Genomic DNA, 25,462 nt, shown 5'->3' on the forward strand with positions numbered 1-25,462 from the left:
CTTTTATTCCCTAAAATTTATAGAAGTCACAGCAAAACAAACAGTGAAAAGCAATGGGTGTTGAACAATTATCTTCTATTTAAATCACATTTACTTTGAAATTCAGTCATTGTCTTCTTCAATTAAGAATCATCTAAATGAGCAGCTGCTACAGAGTCAAAGCAGCCTGAAAGTGCAATTTCATTCTACATCCTTGCACTCAGCAGCTTGTGTTTGTCTGGGAGGAGCTCTTCCATAGAGAAGGAAATTCTGAAACTCCTTCTCTCCAATGGATTATGTATTCATATACATCAGAAAATTTGTATTCACAAATTGAGGAGGAAGGATTAAATTGAAGGATCTTCTGTGTAATATTTCTTCATTTATCTAAAAATGTTTGAGTTCATCAGAGAAAAGTTTAGATAATTTTTTTAGGCAGGACATATCAGAAAAATGGACTGAAACAGGATTGTCAGGACCAGATTTGAATTTGACTTTTTTTTGTTATGGGTGTGCTAGGTATTTGCCTACATGGAATAAACTCTTGCTGAATCACCATGTCTAAATGACTGCTGGAATTCTTTAGAGCTGTTAATGTCAGTTTCTGCTAGGAGCTGTGCTTAGAGTAACTGAGAGCAGAGGAGAGCTTCCTTCAGCTGGCACATCTCCGGTAAGGAGGAGGAATGAGCTGTGTTCCTCTTGTGGTTTTCCAGCCCTTTACAAATTAATCAAAAGATTAACTGCTCACTACATACTCTTTCTAAATGGGTTTTTAATGCCTAGTTAATTCTGAGTAAGGTAGGCCCAGTTCCCATTTACACTTGGGACACTTTTGTATAATTGGAGCATCCTAATGGGGCCTCGGTGTAAGTGAGAATCATGTCCATTAAAAATAATGAGAAGAACCTGAGTGAAGTTAACTTTATTGGTGTTGCTTGATCTCCCACTCCCTCCAGGGGCAAAGCTGATGCTTTCTGCACACAATCCAGGGCTATCAGGTGAAGGTACTTCACTTTAAAGCATTTGACTGCTTTATAAAAACAGTGAACATAACCCTGCAGTAATTCTAATTGAAGGAATTCAAACACAAAACCCCCATGATTTAGGAGTCTCTCCAATTGTTCTGTTCAAAAAATGCACTGTCTTAGAGATGCTGAGCTGTGCAAGCATGGACCTGGATTCCCAGGGTGTGTCTCTCCCTTACCATTGTTGTAAGGTTGCCAGAGCCGGAACCGTGTTGCGTTGCTTTGGGCTGCGTAGGGCAGAGGAACGTTGATAAAGAGAACATCTGTAGTCTGGGTGAAGTAAAACTCATCTATCAGGTGCCAAGTGATGCCACCATTGACAGAATATTGCAGCAGGATGGAATGAGACCTCTCAGGGGTGCCTGGAGCATAAAGAACATGGATTTATATTCATTAAAATCCAGTAAATTCCAACAAGTATAAATTAAATTATATTGCTCTGACATGCACTACAAAGTATGGGTTTCCTTTAACTACAGTGTAAGGTGTTGACACGTTATCTACACATTGTACACATACATCTTTCTGTGCTTTCCCTTGCTTGTTTGTCTGCAAAATGCAAATGAAATAAGGCCTAAATTGACTGTTCATTATACATATGAACATAGTTAATTACTTAGATGGGCAGCTATCTCAGTGCTATGCTTTTTTACATTAGATTTTTTAGATTAGAACCAGCTTCTTCTACCACTAACATATCCAGGAATACCAGTGTCCAAGTGATGGTACCTCTGAACTGAGGTCTCACTCAGACAAATTTAGTCTCTGCACCCTTCATGGTGTGGCACCATGTGTTGGCATACCCCCAAAAACTCAGGAACCAACAGAAGGAAAGGACTAAAGGACAGTTTCTTCATCCCTGACTCACAGCATGTTACTGTGCAAACTTATCCCTTGTTCTATTCTTAAATTAACCACATTTGCTGAAACCAAAGTGCCTGGTGCACATGCTCCTGCTCCCCTCTGCTCCAGTGCTAAGTACTCAACCACGGGCTGTGGAGCAGAGCAGGGAGGAGCTGTTTGCAGTCAGGAGCTGATTTCAGCTTATCTGTGGCAATTGTCAGTAAACAACACACTGCTTTTAACACTCACAGCTGAGAGATATGCCCAGCTATATCAATTTGTATTCAACATTAGGGAGCTTGTTGGGACTAAGTCTTGGATCTAACAGTCAAGCTAACAAGTAATACTGGTTCAATAAGGAATGATTTCTCCTGGAGTTTCATGGTCTTTCTCCTTTTTGGTCAAGTGGCAAAATCCAGGCTTGAGCCTTTGTCTATTCCTGCCTTCAGAACAATATTTTTACTCATTTTTTAAAAAATATTTTTTCAATGATCATATGAAGAAATATTACCAAGGCATAATTTTGTAGAAAAAGTCTTCACAAAGACTTATAAACATGAAATATTTGGCATGTTATCATTTTGGGGCATGTTATGTTTTTGGCTGTTACAGTTTCCTCTCTTTTTGATGAAGTACTAAACCCAGTAATAAATAGCCAAATATATATGATTAAATGCCTGTTAAAGAAAACCAATAATAATTCACACAGAGCTATATTTTCACTCGTACATATACAGATTTGGCTAAGATACTTATTTAGGAAGAAAGAGGGGCTTCAAAACTATTTTCAAGCTACTGGTAAACGTCGAGTCGGAGTCTCAGAGCACTGAGCTTACACAGAAACTATGGACATTTTCCTTACACCAGAGTGAGAGGAGTTTTTCAACATAAAGAGTTCAGCCTGGAAGTGCCGATTCTATCAGAAAATTTGGGGAAAACTGCTGAAATTGCATGGGAGTGGCTCGAACCTTCAAGCAGTTTAGTGGTTCTCCATCATGTCTCTCCAGACTTAGGTATAATTATTTTTTAAAGCCAAGGATGACAGGGCCTTGGAGCAGGGTAAGGCTGAATCATTGGCTTAGAAGTCCTTGTACTGGAGGAACTGTCACGTTATTTACAGCAACACGTAAAACTTGTCTTGCAAAGTCTGACTATTCCTCATATCAATTAAATAGAATTATGGAGTTTCAGGTATCTCTAAGATATCTACTAGGCAGTCAAATGTTGAGAGATTTTAATGCAGTGGACTGAAGCTTGAAAATGAAAAACACTGTAGTTTACTATTAGTCCCATAAGTAATTTACTGTAGGCCCCATTTTATAACATAAAAAAACTGGACAAATAATTTTTTCCTAACATAGTGGGAAATCTCTACAAAATCTTGAGGCCTTTTGTTCCTTTTTTTGTCCAAAAACTTTACTAGGTGTGCTGTTTTTGACAGTACTACAGCCCATTTTTTCCTTAGGAGCTGCACAGGCAGCCTTGTGGGCTGGGAGCAAGGTAGGGATGATGCAAAATTTCAAACAAGCTCCTATATAATCTGCCATAAGATGTTGATCACTATCATACACTGAAGCTGAAAATTCTGTACTCTTTTCTGTGTTGCTGCTGTGTACTAATATAGCCAGAGAAGTGATAGTAAATCAACGGTGATCTTACCTTTGGCAATAAATTTAAATGAAAACTGGATGTACACTGTGTTAGTGCAGTCTAGATCTCTTGACACAAGCATTCTCAGTCCTTCCTGCAAATACAGAATATAAAATGTGAATATCAGTTCCCATTATTGAGTATGTTCTGCAGCTTATTGTTGCTTGGATATTGTCTGCTACTGAGTGGTGGTGGCAGCAAGAGGGGAAGTTCTCTATACCACACGTTTTCCCAGGCAGAAAATGGGGCAGTGACACCCTTGGTAAAGTGAGCCAAGATATGACAGAGGCACAACTACATGGCCAGGTCCAGGCAGTTCCAGCTCATTCAGTTTGTGCTCTGAACCCCTGGGATGTGATTGGATCTGCAAGTGCTGACTTAGACACTGAGTCCAAGCTACTACATTCATTTTTTATGCAAACTGTACAATTGTCAAGCACCCTAATTTCCAGGCAGGGACAGTCCTCTCTAGGAGTTCTTTCTGTACCTCAAAACATATTTTGTACAAATATCCTCTTCTGGGGCAACCTGTTGGCTTGCAAGGAAAGGGAGCACACAGGAAACCTCACAGGGACCAGCTGAGCTCGCTGTTGGATCCTGGGGCCAGAGCCAGTCCCTGTTCTGCAGAGATCTGGCAAACCACCTCTCAGAGCTTCCCTCTTTCTCAGACCCATTCCCCCAGGGGAACAATCTGCAGGAGCGAGCAATGCAAATTTTAGACAATTGACATCTCATGATTTGGGATTTAAATAATCTAAAGAGGTTGGAGTCAAGTTTTTGCAAATAAATACTTCAATTAATTAATTTATACACCAAACATTATTTAACTTCTCCTTTTGGGGGGGCGCCTGAGTTCACAGCGTCAAATGAAGACTCGTGTGAGCTGAGAATTTGTGTGCTTGTGAACAAAAGTCTATTATTCATTTTGTTAAGAACTGAAAAATCTAGAAAATATATTTCCTGTTCTTTTGAAATCTGCAATCAACAAAAATAAGTCTTTAAAGAACTAAAAAACATCAAAATGATAGAATTGAGTAAAACACAGGCAAAATACATAAACATTGTTTACACAGACTACAGCCCTGACTAATTTGTATTATTCAAAATACTAAAAAGCCAATCAGGAGACTTCAACATGATTTTAATGTGTACCATATTTCCAAACAGTTCACTTCAAGAATCTCAGTGTAGAGTTTCATTCTTTTCCTTTGGTGGTCAAGGAGGAGTTTATATCACAAACAAAATAATACACAGCCAAGAGATGAAACCCATCTGTTCATAAAAAACAACTGTGGAAAACATGGTGCTGTGGAAAACATGTTTAGGGTAGGAAAAGACAAGATAAACAAAATGTCAAATTCTAGCCAAAAGACTTCAATATAAACATATGGGGCTAACAAGAGAAAATTTACTTTCTATTTTTAACTCTACTGGTTTTCATTAATTGTTTTTTCAATATAAGTAATCTCTCACCCCTTTAAAAATGAGAGCTGTTCCAGACTTGATGGTGTCACCATTCAGGTTTCCCCTCTCAGCACCGTAGACTTCAGGCCACAGGTCTGGATGCAAATTACCATTGAAATCATCCTTCAGGACAGATGGCAGAGGAAGGACAGGGACACAGTATGGACCTCCAAAGCCTCTGTCACACCTAGCAACACATTGGGAAGAAAAGGTATTATTATCCATCTGGCCTGTATAAAACACATCCTTTCTGTGAAGCAGCTTAAGCAGTTTTCTACTTACATGCAATGACCTGAATCACAGATGCCGTGCCCTGAGCACATCCAGGGGCATCCTGTAGCCAGAACCACATTATCAATAGCCCAAGAATCAACTCCAGAAGCATAGTTGTACTGAATCCATCTGAACCGGGTTCTGGGAGAGCTATTGAAGACAGAAGAAATGTATTTCAGGATTCAAAATTCTGATCCAGAAAGTGCTAAATACTAAAAAGAAAATCCCACAGACTTCTGAAGAAAAGCATATTAATAAGCATTTTCCACTTATTTCAAAAAGATTCATATTCTGGAGGAACCTGTGAGTTTAAATTTCTCAGGTTAGTCTTTTTGGCAAAATTCCAGCATATTCTAAAGAAAGGTGCCCAAAGTGATAATCAAGAAAGAACATTGCTGAGATACTTGCTGATCAACAAAGTGGTTAAGCAGAAATTAGAAATTCCATTAGCATTTGACAGCTCCATGTGTTGCTAGCAGAATGGAAACAATAAAATTGCATCAGTAAAGTATGAAGTTATGAAAGTTCATTTATACTAAGTGTTGTGTGAAGAAAAAACCAATAGTTATATATGTTTATATACATATATATATATAAGAATGTATAAATATAAATGTACAACTATGTACATGCATACACACTGCTGTCACTGCTGACTGCCTTATTATCCTCAAATGAGGGAAGTATTTTGGAAAAAAGAAATTCTTTGGAAGATGATGTAGGATCCTCTGGAGGGATCTGTGGAATTGGAAGCTGTGAACTCCAGGCCCAGTTAATTTCCTATGTGTCCATTTTCTGGGTAATGAAAAGTACAGAAGTGTGTACAGTGCTCTGAAGAAATGTGGAACTTCTCAGAACCATGGTAAGCAGTGTCATCATTACCTGTCCTTCCCAAACTAGAGCATGGTTTTATTTAGAGAGATGGATGCCAGCACATCTGCCACATCCTTTTAGAGCCCTGTGATATCCTGAGGATGTCAGCAGAACTCTCCTCCTGGTCATAAGGGTGAAGGTGGCACGTCCAGTGATGTGTTCTGACTTGCTGAATGCTGCGACTAACATGTCTGAATGTTGGATAACAACTTAAGGTGCAATAACAGAAAACACTGCTGTAGGAAAGCATGGATCAGAGTATTTATTCTTGCTTCTTATTGCATAAATGTTAGAAAAGCTGGTTTAGCATTCTTACTCTTACTGTCATAAATTACAGGCAAGACTTAAGAATTCATTCATCAAAGCTGTAACATCCTTAAGTCCCTACACTTCACATTATAGCTGATGAAATATTTTGAAGTGAAATTTAAAATTCTAGTGGCGTGACAACACACGTTTAAAAATTTAAAAGACGCGCAGAACATTCCCAAGCTGGAGGATGTTTGTTCTAATTAGATCAGCAAATCCTTTGTCATGCTAAACAGCCAGAAGAGCAGTGCTCACTTGGTTGAGGGTGGGAGGTAGACAGTAACTCTCTTCCAGTTTTGGAATCTTTCTGAAGTGTAGATGGAGCTCTCGGTGTACTGCTGACAGCCGATTGTTGGGGGAACACACTCCTCTGTCACCAGGTGCCAGTCTCTCCCATTGTTCAGGGAATACTGCAGGTGAACACTGTGGGAATTGCTGTATGGCTTACTGCAACCCATGCTCAGCTCAAACTGCAAGAATGTGGAGGCTGATACGTGGAAGTCCCAAGTCTCAGCATAACGAGGTTTTCCTAAGAAAAGAGAGGAAAACAACAAATGCAACAACAAAGTGTACCTTCAGCATATGTTTTCAATACTGTCATTCAAATTTGTTACCTCCATCTTCTTCCAGCCCTCTTCCCTATAGATTACTAAATACTTGGATTTGTCTATACCTCCCATCTTGTAAAGCTTGATCCTTATATAATTTAAAAAGTAGACTCATACAAAATTTAGCAATGTTTGATGACACATACCAATGTTTTCACTGAACATCAGAGCTGTATCCATAGACAGGCAGTCAATGTCTACTTGACCTCCTTGTATTCTGTACCAGCTTGCTTGTAAATCCACAGTTCCATCAAATTTATCCTGGAAGCCGGTCTGAGAGCTGTCATTCATCCCTATAAGCACATCGTCCAAAGCCCACTGAGCTGAATGCTTCCCTACAAAAACCAGAACAGACAGGTTAGTGGAGTCCCTGTAAGTTGTTTTAATGCCCATATGCTGTGTTCACTCAGTGAGCAGTGCTCAATCACATAGACTGAGCACTGTTAAACAAGCCTAAAACATTGCTCAAGGATGCACCTGGACTCTAGAGCATGTTTCTATTACAGATAAACACACGTATCTCCCTCTTCATTTCTTTGGCTTCAGTGCCTTTGCCATCATATGCTCTCCCTCTGTTTGATGAGACACTCCCTGAGCCTCTAGACTGGGGATTTTCATTTTATGGATCACAACCCTCCTGCCATTCCCCACAGCTAAACTAGAAAGGCCTCTGTATAGTTCCCAAAATAGCTTTTGTATGAAAGTGAATAGAACATGAAGGAAAATGCTGAAGGCTCTGTGTACAGATAATATTTAGAGAAGTGCTGTTCTCCTTCCTGGAAATCTCTCTCCTCTTGCTCTCTAGCCTACAGGCATTTCACTTTCATCATCTCCAGCCCATTTCTTCGGCCCTCATCTCAATTCACCTTTCTACTGGCATGCTGAAAAGAACATCTCACTGCACAATTATTGCCCTCACAGGAGAGGAAGGGAAGCCTTTACAATAAATGGTGAGCTTGTAGCAGTGTGCCAGGACTTTTGCCTTGCCACCAAGAGGAACGTGGGTCACGGCTGATAGGGCCACTCTGCACTGAGGAGTGGCAGAGAATAGTCCATGAAGGAACTAATGTCTCTAATCAGAATTGGTTGTCACCTGTAGGTGCTAGTGTGAAAGCTCATACTTCAACTTCCAGTCATAAAACCTTGCTTATACTGGGAGCCATCAGTGGTCTTAAGAGTGATGACCCTCAGCAGGGACAGATGTCATCCAGGTGCCACCAAGGCAAGTATAGGGAGCAACAGGTTGGACATTGCACCACTCACCAGTGCAAATGATCATCACAGAATGATGGTCTGTGGTGCACCTGTCATTGCTCAGCACTTTTTACCAAAGAAACTGTCTTCTTAACTAAATCACATCCCTCTTGTCTATTCTCTGACATAGTGGGGACAATTATGTCCAGCACATACTGGACTTAACTCAAGAAAATGTATTAATAAAATCAGCCATCAAATGATAAGTGATGTCTAAGAAGCTGCATATCATAATGCATACCTGAATGTAAGCTATGTGCTTTGCTCCCCAAGGAATTGCTGTTGAAATGTACTTTGCTGTATTTCTGAATATTGTCTTATATTTCCTGCAGCTCAGGAGCTGCTGCCTTGTGCAAAGGTAAGACTTAATCAGGACACTTTTAGTAGTGGTAATGTGCCCCCATGTGAGGGGAGCTCTCACAGCAGCTGTAGAATCAGTCAGCACCAGGGTTCAACTTTGATTTGAGGATGTGGGAAGTGCCTGAGAGGTTTTGCATGGGCAGAGGAGCTGAGCTCTGGGACACCAGAAATGGTGGGAAGAGGGGGCCCTGTTCTGGAGTGTGGAGATATTAAAATAGTGAGATGGGAGTCACCAGGTAGGCAGATTCAAGGCCAAGTTATGCCTACATTTCCAAAACAGAGAAAAAAATGAGATGAAGAGTGTAAGCCATTTGGCATCCCAGGTCACTGTACACTCAGGTAGAACTCTGATTTTATTTAGGCTTTTTTTTTTTTTTTTAATTGTAATTTTTTTCCCCCCTTCCTCCTTTTATCTCAGCATCTTTGGTTTAAGCTTAAATAATTTTACTCTTAAGTCCACTCATCATCCTGGTGCTATAAAAGGAAATCATGGCCACAGTGTGACTCAGGAAAGCCCAAATATGCTCCTACAACATCCAACTGTTCAAAATACTGTGTTTTTATGAGCTGAGGTTTCTGTACAACATGTTTATACTGAGTAGCACTGACATGTGGGTTGTGTAAAGCTGCTTAATGGATTTTTAGGATGGCCTTGCTTACCATGTTGTGGCTGCCACCAGCGGAAAGCGGTGGCAGGGGTCTTGGCCTCTCGAGGTAAATCTATGGAGACAACCTGGGGCTCCAGGTACGACATGAAGTCCAGCTCTCGCAGCAAACTCCAGGTGATCCCATTGTCATTTGTGTACTGAACAACAAGTCCTGTATTTAAAATGAGGAAAAGAGTCAGTGTGACTGTGCAGAGCAAAGAGGGGTCAGTTCACCCTGTGCTCTGGAATTGCCAGCTCCCATCCTGTGCACAGACCTTTTGACATGTGCCCCACCCTTCAGGCAGCTCCTGGTCCAGGAGCATTTAGTGGACAAAGTCCTACTGCAAAGGTGATGTGGGTCACCAGCTGCCACATGCTATCTTGACCATTTTCACCAAACTCAAAGAATCAAAACTTTCACACCCTCAGGGAAACTAATGATCATACCACAGAAATGATAGGAATAATATGATTTTCTTTACACAGTATTTATTTCATGTTGGGTATCCTTGCAGTTTATGTGAAAGACTGAGTTATAATTCTGATAGCTGGGATTACAATCCTCCTGCTATGTATGCAAGCTCACAACATCCTTGGAAATTAATTATCATAGTATTTAGATAATTTAAGATGGTCTTTGTATCATGCACACAGTATGGCAAATTCTAGGATTCAACAGAAGCCCAGCAGAGCTCATCAAAAGGGATAATACAAGAATGAAGCACCTGTGCATATTTCTTCTCTTAGAACTCTTTTATATTGGTGTATGTTCAAAGATAAAGGATTTTTTTTTTGGTGTCTTATGCTGGTGCAAATGAGTAAGGAATCAAACCCTTGGTGTAATCTGTGCTGCAAGATTACAGCTTTCCTCAGAGAGTGAGTCAATGCCAAATATCAGAAAACAATCCACTGATGTTAAAAGCTTTATACTGAGAGAAAAATTAAATTTTCTCATCTCTCATGTCAGTGGTCTGTCTTTATGTAACTAGACCACTTTACATGGGAATCTGCTCCCAGAATTCTGATCCTTCCCAAACACTAGACCCAAAAGTATCAGTCCTCCACCACAGGAACTTTAAGCATATGGGCCAAATAAGAGCAGAGACATCTGGGAGAGATGAATTTATTCAGACTAAATAAATTTTCAGCTGCAACTTTATAATCTTGTGTTTTGGGTAAATCATGCATAAGCTTGTTTTGGAAGGCAATTTTTTATTAGACCCACTGGTGTAGATGAGAAGATGAACAAGTTCTCAGGTACACAACTCTTATTCAGGTCAGAAATGGAGTTTTCCCACTTTATCCCAAACTGGAATTTCATTCCTTTTATTTCAGACCTTATGTAAAGTCCCATGGACTCGTAAATTTACCCATTTTCCAACACTATCAAATAGTTTAATACAAGCTATTATACTTTGCTTTGTAAATGTTGTCTTTCTTAGACCTTCACAGCCCCCACAGTTACTCCTACAGATGGATCACCATTAGGTTTGGTGTAACTCATTATAACTAGAAATGTCCATCAAAAGTAAATAGCTTTCTCAACATTTACAAAACTGAGGAGGTAATTGATTGATGTTAAAAAAAACCAAACAACTTCTTGATTATGTAACGGCAGAAAAAGGTAAAAACACTGCTGAAGACGCAAAATGAAAAAGGCTTATTATAAAGGAAAGGGGCTTTACCTTCATTCCTGGCTCTTGGTCTGTTGCAGGAGTTACCAACAGTCTTGCTTCCAAGTTGTACATAAAATTGAACTAGCCTTTTAAAAAACACAGGATAGAAAAGAAGTGTAATCATCTTCTGATAGCGCAAGATCAGTCAGGATAATTTACTTCTCTTAACTAATGGCATTTTGAGTTAGATCATTATTCCAGGCTTATTGATTAGGCAATATTCCCAGAGAAACCAAACACAGGCATGATAAGTAGTGAAGGACCCAAGACAGAAGAAAATGATGTGGTTTATTAATCTTGTGCCTAATAAACGTGTTTTTGACTGAGTACGAGAAGTTAGCAGTTCCATCACACACAAAAGTTTCAAAATCTCCAAAGCAGGCAAAGCTACTCTTTATATCAGATCTTACCTTGGCCTATTGTAACTGGAAATTAGGTGAAGCCTTAAAACACAGCATTAGATTTGTAATAAAATTATTATATCCTCCGATACCACCAATTCTTTTTAGATCCTTAAATTCTTGATGTAAACAATTTTCAGTGAAATGAGTTCACTGAACATTTTGTGAAGTAAACCCTTTGATTTTGAACCTATAAATCATTACTTAATTGAATATTCTCTTGTTCTCACATCATGAAGTGGTGAAGAAAAATGTTCCTGAGCTGCTTTTCTTGCAACCTGCCCTGTAGTCAGTCCTTTTATCACTTCCCTACCTTCTCTTATTCCTTCCTACTGTAAACCATGGCAACCATTGCATCTGAGTCTGCATGAACATATTTCTATGTCTTCAATTCTTCCCAAAACTACTTTCTGCAACCCTTCTAATGCCACAAAACTCCTTGAGATGGGATTGCTGATGTTATTGTCAGAACTCTGGATTAGTCTGGAACATCCCTGTTTAGCAATATTTGAATTAAGTATTATTCCATCCTTGTGCTCCAAAATATTGTTAGGTTGGGTTTTCTTCCCAAGCTACAGTAATGTCATATCCCTGCTAAGCTTGTTTATTATTGTGACTCTGTGGTTTTAGAGTAGTTTACATTTTATCCTAGGTACACACTATTCTGCTATATAGCTACAATTAATTTCAATTGATTGCCTGCTGCTCACTCCCCAAATTTCACTGCATGTCTGAGGCATTCATCTGAGTCTTACTGGGTCATAACTAAGGTAAAGAGCATTGAGATGACTCAGAATGACATCACCCCCTTACCTACACATTCTTCACATGTTGTCCCCATTACACACCAAAAACGGCACCTGAGCAGAGAAATTGGACTCAACCCCACGAGGAGATTTTGCATGCTGCAAGTTGGCAATGCCATTCTCCTCCTTGCTTCCTGGCCAGTTTTTAGATTAGGATGATAGAAAATTAGGCTTCATTAATTCCATTGCATGTAGATAACATCTTTATTTAAAACATAATTTTTGAGGTGTGTTTTTGCCACTCAAATAATTCTTCACAAGGATAACTCTTTTTGCTCCAGAGGATTTGGTCCTAATTTGTTGCAATTTTGGTAGAATCACAGACAAGCTACAGGACTACAGCCAGAACCAGTAAAATGTAGACAGGACTCCAATTTCCCTCACCCGCTGTTACATACACAATATCATAATCCTCCTCTAAGTCCAGATTCTAAATTCAGTCACATTCCAGTTCTGTTGTCAAAATCTGTGTTTACTGTCAGAGATGTTTTGTATATCCATAGGGTCTAGGACAAACCAGAATATCCCCATCAATCTCATTGCTAAGATAACCCCATAGATAGCTCTAGACAGTCAGGCTCACAGTACTACACCATTTAGCCAGGTAGGCTCTATTTGTTTGCTGCAGCTCTGTTGTTGGAGACAGTATTCAGGCAATAAAACTCTAGACAGAAGCATCAGAGGTGAATAGATTTACAGTCCTGTTATTAAATTCTTTTATTCTTGCCAAATGTGAAGATCGTTAAAAAGCAAAACCAAAGAACAAAAAACTCTTTCTGCAGAAGAGTGAATCAGCCCATCTGATCTCTAAGTGCCTGACCCAGAACAGCTCCCTGGGATGGCTGCACAATCATTAGCAATGGAGTCTGTAAAGCAGATGGGAGCCAAGTCAGCTAACAAGCCAGATGTCACCACTTGGAAAAAATATATATATATTCCATGGTTTTCATCTAGATGCCAGGTAGGCACCGTGTGCAAATGCTCCCACCACCAGATAGTTAAGAGTGTCATAAGGGACAGGCCACCAAAATGGGAGGCAGCAGCTCATCAGCAACCAAAATGCATCCATGTCTCACATTGTCAGTCAGAAGGATGGAAGCAGTGCCAGTGAAATTGTGCCTTTGGTGTGTTGGGCCATGCAATAGGGAAGGAGTGGAGAGACTCCAGGGGGCTTCTGAAGTAGAGGGCAAAATAATGGTCTGGGTGAAATTAAGTTTGACACTTACAGCTCTCTTAGTGCTATGTGACATTCTCCTAATATCTGGGAAAAGAAGGTGTAGTCAATCATATAAAGGAATAAGGAGGCAATAGGACAAACAAAGCTAAGAATACGATACCACTTAATGTATATACTAAAAATTGAGTGGTTTTTTTAATGGTCATTTGCTCCCAGGCACAAGCTTTAGTTTAAAATGCTGTTAGTGTGACACCTGGGTGTGGAGGTATCCTGTTGGGCTGCTCCCCTGAGCAGCACCACACTCCTCAGGCTGGAAACCTCATTGGAGCAGAGCAAACCAGGGACACCAAGCCCCATGGACCATGCTGGGCTGGGAAGAGAAGGGTGAAAGGGAAAAAGGTCTTTGTACTTAAAAAAAGGAAAAAAAAATATATTCTTTACATAAAATTTACACTTCACGTTCAAAAAGCTGTAACTGATGATAGGGAACATGCATAGGTAGATCTGAAGGAATTCAGACAGAAAATAAAAAAAACAGTGTCTTGCAATATTTTTCAATTTTTCCATCAGGCTCTTCCATGCATGATTTAACAAAACAAGATCTGAAAAGGTCTGGGAAAACACTATTAACCTGAAAAATAAGCAGCTTAAAAAACTACTGCAGGAGTTTCAGCCTTCCTATTCACAACCCTCAATCCACATATCTAACAGCATGTCTTTCAAGGCATATTTTCCTGCTGTTTACTCAGTCACCAAAACCCCCCGGACAAAAAAAACCTTGCAAAAATAAAAAATAACTGTTCAGGGGCTAAGATGACCCCTAATAAGATAACTGAATTCTATGCAAGGCATTACTGAATGCAAAAAGTAATACCAAAATGTGAAAAAGTACTTCCCTTTAATCTCCCTTTTCAAGTGACATTAATTTTAGCTCCAATAATGAAAAAAATTTCTAGGCTGAGGAATTATTTTCTTTTTAGTGTATGGGTCTTTCAGTTAACCCTTCACACTCTCATAAATTTTGTGCGCTTTTGCTTCTAGAAAAAAAGACAGAGTTAATGTTACAGACGGCCTCAAACATTTAAGTGGGATGCATCTGTTCAGAGCAAGGTGTCTGAAGCTGAATGTCTGAGCTATGCACTGCCAACTCAGGCTGCCTTACAGTTAATGAAAGAAAGAAATACGTGTTTGCAGAAGAAAAAGCGCTGGCTGCTGTTGGCTGCTTTTTTAGGATGAGTTGAGTTGCCCTTTTAAAGTAGCTGTTCTCTCCTCTGAACACAAAAGCAGCCTGGGATAATTCCTGCAGTCTAAAAAGTTCATGTTCTGGCCAAGCAGCATCAGGTGGCTACTACCTTTCAGCATACACTGAAAAAAGCAAAAAATCCATATTAGTCCCATTTGTGTTTGAGATGACCACTCTGTTCTGTCTAGCAAACAGCCCAGGGATGTGGCTTTGAGCTTGAATTGTTCAACTGAGTTAACCTGTTCACTGTGATGCTTCAAAAAAAAAATTAAATGCTGATTTATTTTGACATAACAATCAGTTCCATCAAGAGAGCAGCTCACACTATGAATACATGGCCAGAAGAGAGATCATAGTTGCTCTTACCAATTATCTCTCTGGCCATTTATGTTTTTGAGTCAGTTTTAAGACACAAGATAACCATTTACTTGTGCAAAACAGAAGCAGTGGTACGTTAAAAACATCAAGAAGGAGCATTGCTCAGAATTTTAAAACATCTTTTGGCTTTTAAAATAGTTCAAACTTTACAAAAATGGAAAGCTACAAATATGAACATCTGGCATTAGAAGTGTTTTTTCAAAGTAATATTAAAACTAAAGGGAATACATTATAAAAAGATTTCTCCATGAAAGAAGGAATAACTCAAAAATACTGTTTTAAATAGTGACTTCTTGAGGAAGTAGTCTAGACTGCTTCTAATATAAGGCTTCCCAGGACTAATAACACAGGATTTGGAGACAGTGGAATAAATGTGCTCACATCTTCCCAGAGTTCCAAGGCACACGTGTACTTGTCCAAAGCATATTTGTCAAACAATTAATTAGTTTAATTAATAACTAATTTACATAATTATACATCTGTGACATGTATTTGTCAGACATGCAGGGGACAGAAGAAAGGTGGCTGGTGCAGTGCTGTGCAGTGCCAGGGAGCAGCTGAGGTTTCCCCCAAACCAGCAGCCCCCACACTGTCCCTGCTTGCCTGAGCTACAGAGTGATCACAGTAACCTCTGGCCAGTCTTTGCTGGGTGAGCCTACAAATTCCATAATGGAGCAAATCATGGCATTACTTACTCTCAGAGCAGCATTTGTCAGGAGAAATAATTTTTATTAAGCTAAGTGCCAAAATTGTAGGGTGCTCAAGGTTTCAGGTGCCTAATTTCTCATGAGACTGGACAAAGCAGCAGCAAACTCCCAGCTAAATAGTGGTTAGAATTAACAGCCCTTTGTTCATCCTAATTACATTAATCAGCTAGGCAATTTGAGACAAGAGGATAATTGCTATCAATGTAGCAGAATTCAGTACCAGCAGGGAGAGAGGTGAAGGCTTGTTAGCCTCTTGGCTGTGCAGAAACAATTCACATTCCATTCCTTTGCACTTCTGACAAGTGGAGTAATTCACATCTGGCAAGTAAACAACAGCTCCTTGCTATGCTATCCTCATGCCTGCAATTCGACACTGTCAGAGGAAAAGGAGCTTTTCTCCCCAGCTATTGCCAGAGTTTGAGGATTTGTGCATTCTCAAGACCATGTCTTCTGCCTTAAAATACAATGCAAACTATCTTCTCAGAAAGATAGAGAGATTTTATTTTATTTTATTTTATTTTATTTTATTTTATTTTATTTTATTTTATTTTATTTTATTTTATTTGTTCACTGTTTCTAATGTAAGAATTCTCTTTCAAAAAAATGAAATAGTACACCAGAATGAACAAAAATGGATTTTTTCCATCTTTCAGAGTTCTTGTACAGGTTACGACTACCATAAAAAAATCAAAAACATTTCCCACCTTCTCATATCCAGACTTGCAAGAGGACAGAAGAGAGAACATGAATAGACAGACAACTGTGAGAAGCAGCACTGAGCACTGACCTGATATTTGTGGTGTCCAGGGGGACAGTCCTTGCCTCCCTTTTGCCAGGTCCATTGAAGTACAGAGATTTTCCATCGCTGAGCACACCACAGCCTGTCCCGACCTGACCTCCTGTTATCTTGTACCAGAGAGGGCTTAGCTTCCTCTCAAACCTGTCGAACATCTCACTGTGGTTAGGCACATTAGACACACAGGTTCCATGTGATGCTTCAAGAAAAAAGAAAAGAGGGAGACGCTTTGGTGAAACTGTGTTGGACAGAGTAAGGGTCAGATACAGTACACTGGCACACGGTTCTGTTACATCTATATGTGACAAAGCACCAGGCTTTTCTCAGAAAATGCCCTGATGACTGGGTTGTACCTTTTTAAACCCACTTTACAAATTTCTGTAGGAAGAATAAGCCCTCTTCCTCTAAACTCTAAGATGGCTTATTTCTCTAGGTGAAAAACAGCCAAGCTTTATGTTGATAAGACATTTTTTGCTAACGGAAAAATATTATCCTTCTATTTAATTTTAAACAATTCGAACAAAAGATGTTAGCTTATTGCTTTGTTGGTTGAGGGTTGAAAAGACTGCAGTGTGCAACTAGTTGTGTCAATCATTTTTTTTTCACAGGGTTTGCATTTTGGGATTTTTCCTATTTCAGCATAAAAGCCCCTAAAACCACAAGTGAGCAGAATTTTCCACAGAAGGGCCTGTCAGAACATATGCTCCTTCCTGGTCCCATGCCATCTGATGGCCAGGGGACTCAAAAATGGCAACAATTCTTTTGAAGATGATCCAAAGGCTTTTAAGCAGACTTTTCAGTTTATAATATTTTATTTTGTTTTCTCTTTTATTGCTAGTCCCTTCCCATTCATACAGATGGTGATGTTCAAAGATTGTGGTTGCTAGAAACATCAACAGTGTCCGCTGCCTTCAGCTGCTCAGCTTTGCCTGTGCTGAATTTAATTTAACAAAACAAGAAAGATTCCTCTTGGCAGCCCATGCAATATATGTCATCATATATTTCTGTGGAATATTGGAGAGGAAAAACGAGATGTCAGGTTTAGAGGTTTAACTCAGGCAGTGCTTACTGTAACCCACCTGAGGAGGGTTGTCTTACCTGTGTAGCCCAGGTCACAGAAGCAGACCCCCGAGACGCAGTCCCCGTGGCCGCTGCAGTAGTTGGGGCAAGGCTCAGAGATGTAGACGCCGTCCAAGCCGAAAGGAGGCACGCTCTTGTGGGAGCTGCTCTCCTGGATCCAGCGGAATCGGGTCTTACTGCGGAGAAAAAACAGCGCTGTTGCTCCTCCTGGCTTCAACAGCTGCTGGTCCTTGCTTAAGATTAAGTGGACCTTTTCCCAAATTAGCCATTTGCAAATAGGATGCCCGGATTTCTGTCATGCTACATTTGTGCAACATTGCTTAAGGATATCTCTTCCAGACTTTTTGGCTGCATTTTGATTTCCTCTGTTTCTCTGGCCCGTATCCATCAGCACGAGGCAAAGAACGAATACATGGTTTTATCAACAACAGTGAATGATTAGATGTGACTTTGAAGATGCTTTTTACTACTCAGTCCAACCTGAACTGCTAATTATGTATCAAAATTCCAGAATTTCATTTCTTACAGTATTTTTGAAAGGAACTCAGTAACAGCAGCGATACAGAGTTTATTGTGGCATTGTACACTTTTGAGTAAAAAACCTTTAAGTTATTTGGATACAAGAAAAAAAGCCACTTTCTAAATAGAATGGCAAATAACCATTCTGACTCTTTAGTCCCAAAGTTAAACATTCTGATGGTGAGATGGAGATATGGTAGACCTGGTAAAATATGGATGAAGGAACAAACAAGTGATATCACTAATAACTTATCTAAGATTGCTGAGCTGACACAGCTGGACCAGAGACAGTCCATCAGTTCATACTCTAAAAGCCTAGTCCCAATTTTTAATGGCAGGGTTTTGTGATATACCCTTTCTTGGAGTGGCTGCAGATTCTTCCATTGGGTGGGGGTGTCCCTAAAGATTAATCCTTGAGACTGAGCAAGAAATTTGTTCATGGTCATTGTATGGCTGAGTAACATCAATCTCTACTTAATAATTGTTTTTGCTAGCTTTAATGCATTTGCTTTGATACAGTTGCTTCAGTGTTGCTTTACAGTACACTGTATTACAATAGTTGTTATAGCTCCAATACTCTGTAGTAAATAATTCTGATTAAGATCTTCTTGTCTAATTTTTACCATAATAAATCATAAATAAACATATTTATATAAATAGATCTAGTTTGCCATCCCTAATCCTGCAGGACAAATCTGTGAAAAGGTTCAGTTACACCTGTATAATCCTTTAGATATAAACCACTGACAAAGTCTAGGGCTAAGATTGAATCCAGATGCACCCAGGCTCCTCTCTGAGAAGGAGTTTAGAAAGCAGTGGGGTCCTTTCTTGACCTCATGACTCAGTGGGAGGGTTTCTTTAATAAACTTTGTCTGAAACTCCCACTCTGCCCACAACTCTGACTCTTTGCTTAGGAAACATGAAGAAAAAATATTTTAGTTATTAATTTCCAGTCTTTAACTTTTAGCTGAATCATTTTACAGGAGCTCCAGAGAGGGGAACAGATTTAAAATCTCATTGCCAAGAGAATGGGTTAACTAATAACCTCCTTGCTACTCTGCCTAAAAGAATAATAAACATATTGCTTTTTCTTTTTTGCTGTGCACTGGGATTTGGTAGGTAGGTAGGTGATCATCATGCTCATGCTCTGTACCAAATAAAGAAATGGCATGCTCTCTGGGTAATGCATGAACCATGATTTCCTAAGTGGCTCTCCATAAACTCAATTCTCAACATGCTAAAACACTCATTGCAGTCACAATACTTACATTTTTAATGTATTAGCATGAGCTTCTTATTCCTGATCACATTACTGAACATAATGCCAAACAGATTGCTGCTATTGATTCTGCCCTGCTTGTTTTGGGTAAATCAAATCAGCTGGTGTCATATCTGTGCGATTTGGCACCTGCTTTTATTGGCTAATTACTGAAGAAAGGACAAACTTGTTATGGTACACACTGCTATTTCAAGTCCTTGCGGCAGAGGCACTGGCTCCCCTGCTACAAAACACACCACACACTCCAGTGGGATTGAGGATGAGGGAGGAGGATGGCTCAGAAACCCCCAGGCAGCACTAGAGAAGCTGCTGGGGGTGAGAGGCAGGGGCACATGGGCAGGGGCCTGGTGGGGTGGTTGTGCTGGCAGAGCTCGGTGCATACAACAAATTAGATTGGGGGGTTTCACTGATGAAGTGAGAAACTTCAGCCAAATCCAGATAAGACTGAGAAAACCCTCCTGATTTCATGGCTTGTTTGTGTATTGCACCATCAGGTGTTTTCTCAGTTGTATTAATCTGATTCTGAGGTTGTGCTTGCAGATGGGCACATCTGCCATTCTTCCCTCCTTTGCCTCTGGCTGTCCTGGCTGCCTTCAGTGACACAGCACATTATGCACCAGCTCAAATACCTTGCTAAGGTTTCTTTGCCCAGAATGGTAACTAAAATTAATCCTGTTGAAATGGCTTATTTAATTCATGTGACTTATTACTCTCTTGCTGGTGCCTCTGACCTAGCTGACATGGATAAAGACAATGAAGGGATTGATGTAAAATTAAGAAGTGCTGGGTTCCTCACTGCTTTGTAATTTAATTATTTATTACAGACCAATCTGACACCTTTAAAATGGAAAATTCTCACTGTTTTGGGCAGCATAATATATTTCCCACAGATCTGCCATATTTTAACACTGCTTTTATTCACAGCTTTGCAACTTCTTCCTAATGTACCATTCTAGAAGCAGCTAAAAATCAGCTAATCCACGGGTCCCCCTGGCATCACTGGGTTACAGTGCACCGTACCTGGCTGCAAGCGACCTGGGGATAACAATAGTAACTCTTGTCCAGTCCTCAAAGTCTCCCGTGTGGTACACGGAGGGCTCGCTGAGCTCCCGGGAGCTGCCCTCGCAGCCCTTCGTGCCCGGGGACGCGGGGTAGCAGCCCTCCTTCACCAGCGACCAGAAGAGCCCAGCATCGTGTGAGTACTGCAGCAGAACGGGGGCAGAGCTGCTGTACTGGTTGGTGCAGCCGATGTTCAGCTGCAAAGAAGCAGAGAGTCAGAAATGATATGAAGAAATCTGCATTGATATCAGTATTTATTGGCTGCAAACCAGCTTTCACTTTTTGTGCTGGAAGGCTTAATGCTCTGAGCAGTTGCTCTGAAGCCCGGTGGCAGACACTGACTAATGCTTGGGGTCTGTTTCCTATACTTAAATGACATTTCTTGGTGAAAAATTCCCACTATTCCATCATTAAGGTTGCTGAATTCAGCACACAAAAAGGTGCAAAGAACTTTCCAAGGGTCCCTGTGCATAGCAAGCCCCAAACAGCAAACTCTGTGCAGGCAGCTGCATGCCCAGGAGTGGGAAGAGCTGTACCCTCTGGGATCCATCACATCTGCAGCCCAGTGTGCCCAGAGGATCAGCCTGACTCCCAGGTTAGCCCTACTGGCCTTGCAGGAATGATGTCTGCGAGTTGGCACTGCAATTTGGGCCCCCAGAATAGAATAAAATCTGGATTAAGAAGAAAAATGTATACTAAAATGTGAAATGAGAATTCAACCAGGACTAAAATCAGCTGCTGATTTGAAGTTTCAGTTTCATTCTTCAAGCTATCAGAAAAATATTAGTTTTCATTATTTTATTGCAGGAATTCTACTTGAGCTGTAGAATGTAAGATGTAAAACAAAATCATTCATGTAAAATGAAATAATTCTAACAAATTACTGTCTTTGAGCTTATAAATGCAAAATTATTCCAGTCTGCTATTTAAAATGGAAATTTCACACACTCACAAAAGCATGCAAATAGGACTAACACATTTATGTGCAGGCTGAAAAGCTTTCCAGAAAAGTATAAATTCAGTCCTTAAATAATAGAATTTATAAGGAAGAGCACACACTTCTGTGACACATTCTTATGTTTTATAGTTATGTTACATTTGTCAAGTGCTTCAGTGATGGAAGGTGTATGAAACATTTTTAAGTACTGAATTTTTTTTTAACCTAGATGATTTTTTAATTGCTGCTGACCATCAAACCTAGAGAATGGAGACTTAGACACTACAGTACAGGAGGGTGGTAGAAAAGCAAATAGCATCTTTTCCATGCTAAATGGTATTTATATATTGAGATATCCTTGGGTTCTAGACAGTTTAAAGTATAAAACTGCATGCAATACTCCAAGAAAATTGTACTGAAATCCCTCAGTTTGTATAGCATTTTATTAGCATATCTTTTAGTTGAAATTAGATTATTTTACAAATCCCAGTATTTCTAACGAACTTTCCTATTTATAGAACTGTGGGAATTATATTTGAAAAGCTGCCTGTAAACATCTGATCTTTTTAATAATTCCACTTGTAAATTATTCAGTGTCTGTATCCACCAATTATGTAAGGACCATGTATTTGTGGGGAGCTCATTAAAATTGCATTGCAACCAACTTCCAGAATTCACCAATGGGATTTCATTATAAACTCAATAAAATTTTGATTACGGTTCAGAAACAAGAGCTTGTCAAAGCAAACACACTTTCTTTGGAGCCCATATTCTGATGTATTGTCAGACCACTGAAATTTTTGTAAGCTCTTTAAAGAAGAAAATGCTAATTGGAGCCTATATTCATTGACACAATAAAAGCAAATTATATGGAAAACCCCACACTGGAGTACAGAGCAGCTTGTAAGTCCTTAAATAGTTTAAAATACAAAAAATGTACCCAAACCACATTGGAGCTTTTGTACTCACAGAGCCCCAGACAGGATAAATCCTTTTTTGCTTAACAGTGCAGTAGCATTTCCTAGTACTGACTTGAATATAATGACAGTCACTTCAAGACACTTCTGAAACGTGCTGAAGAACAAAAACCTTTAAAACTTCTCCAGTGAAAGCAGTAAAAATGCTTTCCTGCATCAAGGTTTTGGCTATTCTTCTAGAAAGCAGGATGGGATTTTATCTGTATGAGTTCATACATGTGCTCTTCACACCTTTTTACACAATTGTCTAATTTATCACCTTTGTTTGAACTGTGGCCCCAGTGGCATCTTGCAAGTATTGGCTAAGGGCAGTTTTACTGATATTCTTGCACAGATTAATGTTTAAGGAATACCTTGAACTGCAGGACATATCCAGGCTTCAGAGTTAGATCTCGGGTCACTGCAAACCGGTCTCCATCTGATTTACCGAAGAGCATGGCAGAGGGGGTGGCAGAGCAGAAACTTTCATTTTTGGTCATCCCTTCGTTGGCCAGCATTAACCATACACTCATCTGGTTCATAGGGTAATCAAATGCTGGCTTTTCATAAAAGTTCTGTTAGAAATGAAAAGGAAAGCCAGAGGTATTATCCCCTTGCAGTGTGACTTCAGAGTAATTCCCAAAACTATGAACTTCCAAATTTTGCAATTTTTATTTTCTGTAGTTTTCAAAAAAAATTTGATTTAAATTAAATTTAATTTAATTTCCAAGACTTCAGTCTTGACTTTTTGCAGAGATACATCATTACATCCTCTGTCACAAAGCTTAGGAGCCCGACTATTTTGTGGAAAGACCCAGGTTAAGCCCACACAGAGAAGCAGCTGCAAGCACTACAGCTGTCTCTTTAAATAGACCCAGTATTTTCAAAAGAAAACTATGTTCAAACAAGTCTCCTAACAGGATAGTTGTTATGTGGGGATATCCACAGCTGGCTCTTGCTTGTTACCTGTGGTAAGGTGGGATTAACAACAGGAATGATGTGCTTCTGCTTCTCTGACAAAATGATGATGTCGTCGATGGCCCACTGATCGTACCCTTCCCCTGAGAACACCGGCTGCCACCAGCGAAACCTGGTGCAAGGGGTCTTGGCTGCAGCTGGCAGCTCCAGATAGACAAACCTGAGGAACACAAATTGAGAAGGACTTCAGAGAACACAGTTTGTAGAAGAATATATCACACAACAGGGAAAAGAGGCAGGAAAGGCAGCATCTATCTTATGTGTACAAGTCCTCAGTAATTTGTGTGTCCAGAGAAAGGCAATGGAGCTGGGGAAGGCTCTAAGAGAGTAACTCATATGAGCTTCAGCTGAGGAAATTTGGGTTATTTAGTCTGGAGAAAAGGAGGCTCAGCAGAGACCTCATTGCTCTCTACAACGACCTGAAAGGAGGTTGTAGTGAGATGGGAATCAGCCTCTTCTCCCAGGCAACCAGGAACATGACTACATTGCCTCAAACACTGCCTGGAGAGATTCAGGTTGGGCAACAGGCAGAGTTCCTCTGCTGAAAAGGTGGTCGGGCATTGGAGCTCCCTGGGCTGCCCAGGGACCTGGAGGAGTCACCATCCCTGGAAGTGTTCAAAAAAACCTGGATATGGCACTTAGTGCTGTAGTTTAGTTTATATGGTGATGTTGGGTCAAAGGTTGGATTTCATGATCTTGGAGGTCTTTTCCAACTTTAGTGATCTATGATGCTATTGTTCTATTTTTTCCATGTATCTAGATACCTATTTAGACGCTGAATATCAAGAAGCTTTTGTTCTTCTTGTCTGTGAAGAATGTAAACTCTTCAAGACAATGTCTGTTTTTTATGCTCTATTACTATATTGCCAAACACAATAAGGAACTGATTTGAGCTCTCTAGCTTTGAATCAAACTATTCAGCTGATCCATGTTCATCAAGTATTAATGTTTTTCTGATGCCAGGAAGTAATAGTGGCATATCCTAGCAAAATTAATTTCTCATTCTCTTCTGCTGATTGGTCCTATTTGTAGACAAAAGCATCCTGCTGTTACAATGCAATAGATTATGTAGCAGTTTTCTTTGGGTAAAAATACTTCAGGCCTGCTGTACAGATCTTTGTAAAAGAACTTCAGGTCTGTTCAGTTTGCTTTATGTTCAACTTAAAAAAACACCTTACAAAAATGATGTTAAAGAAAAGTTCAAATTTCAAGCCTAATCATACTTATGTCAAAAAGTAAAAGTCCAGTATATCATATACATATCCAGTATAAGTGCCCAGTCCTATTTCAGACAGCTTATATATATGCATTTATACATACAATCCTTTATACATACAAACCCTTTCTTTATATCACGTTTTATTGTACCATGTACTCTGCTTCACTTGCCAGTTAGGCATAGAGAGGAGAAAGAATTCTTTTTCAGTTCTTTTCAAGAGAATTCTGAGGTTTACTGTTGGAGGATAGGAATTGGAAAATGAGATCTGGACCACATTTGAAACAAGAGAAAAATAAATCTGCATAGTTATGTTCAGTAAGGACCAGCACTCTTCTGGTGCTCAGAAGGGCAAATGTTTTGTCTAAAAATGTGTTGGATAGTTCATTATTGAAGCTTTCATTATTTAGCTTCTTTGTTGGGCGTGTCCTATAATTTTGACCAAAGTACTCACCTAGTAGATGAGGGGAAGGGGGTAGCCATAGTTTAGATTTTAGTAAGGCTTTTGACCTCACAGTGTCTTTATGGACAAGGTGTCCACCTGTGGGATGAGCAGGTTCACAATGTGCTGGGTGAAGGCCTGTATGAGGGGGCAGAATTCAAAGGGTTGTAGTGAATGGGGTCACATCTGCCTGGTGACTGGACACCAGCAGTGTTCCTCAGGTTCAGTCCTGTTCAAGGCATTTATCAGTAATATGGATGCAGGAGTTGAATGCACCCTTTTGCTGATGATACAAGCTGGGAGGTTCTATTGGCTCTCTTGAGGGTCAAGAGGTCTTGCAGAGGAATCTTGACAGATTGGAGCATTGGGATTGATTCATGGGATAAAATTTAGCAAGTGGAAACATCGATTCTGCATCTAGGATGGAGTAACACTGAGCACAGTTTTAGGTCTATTCTATTCTATTCTATTCTATTCTATTCTATTCTATTCTATTCTATTCTATTCTATTCTATTCTATTCTATTC

The 25,462-nt window shown here is 39.8% G+C and overlaps 1 protein-coding gene across 2 annotated transcripts in view; it reads right to left on the bottom strand.

Moving 5' to 3' along the window:
* RELN (reelin) overlaps positions 1-25,462 on the bottom strand; it is a 271,266-nt gene that overhangs the window by 44,067 nt on the left and 201,737 nt on the right. For both annotated transcript variants that reach the window (XM_015628416.3, XM_015628417.3), the window contains exons 26-38: positions 23,266-23,437; positions 22,674-22,874; positions 20,368-20,603; positions 17,568-17,725; positions 16,461-16,668; positions 10,971-11,047; positions 9,299-9,457; positions 7,171-7,359; positions 6,672-6,945; positions 5,244-5,384; positions 4,971-5,148; positions 3,507-3,591; positions 1,184-1,366 (exon numbers count right to left, since the gene is read on the bottom strand). In XM_015628416.3, the coding sequence (XP_015483902.1) occupies positions 1,184-1,366; positions 3,507-3,591; positions 4,971-5,148; positions 5,244-5,384; positions 6,672-6,945; positions 7,171-7,359; positions 9,299-9,457; positions 10,971-11,047; positions 16,461-16,668; positions 17,568-17,725; positions 20,368-20,603; positions 22,674-22,874; positions 23,266-23,437 (2,261 nt within the window). The remainder of the gene's footprint in view (positions 1-1,183; positions 1,367-3,506; positions 3,592-4,970; positions 5,149-5,243; positions 5,385-6,671; positions 6,946-7,170; positions 7,360-9,298; positions 9,458-10,970; positions 11,048-16,460; positions 16,669-17,567; positions 17,726-20,367; positions 20,604-22,673; positions 22,875-23,265; positions 23,438-25,462) is intronic.

This window comes from Parus major, chromosome 1A, assembly GCF_001522545.3.
Source record: "Parus major isolate Abel chromosome 1A, Parus_major1.1, whole genome shotgun sequence".
Taxonomy (NCBI): domain Eukaryota; kingdom Metazoa; phylum Chordata; class Aves; order Passeriformes; family Paridae; genus Parus; species Parus major.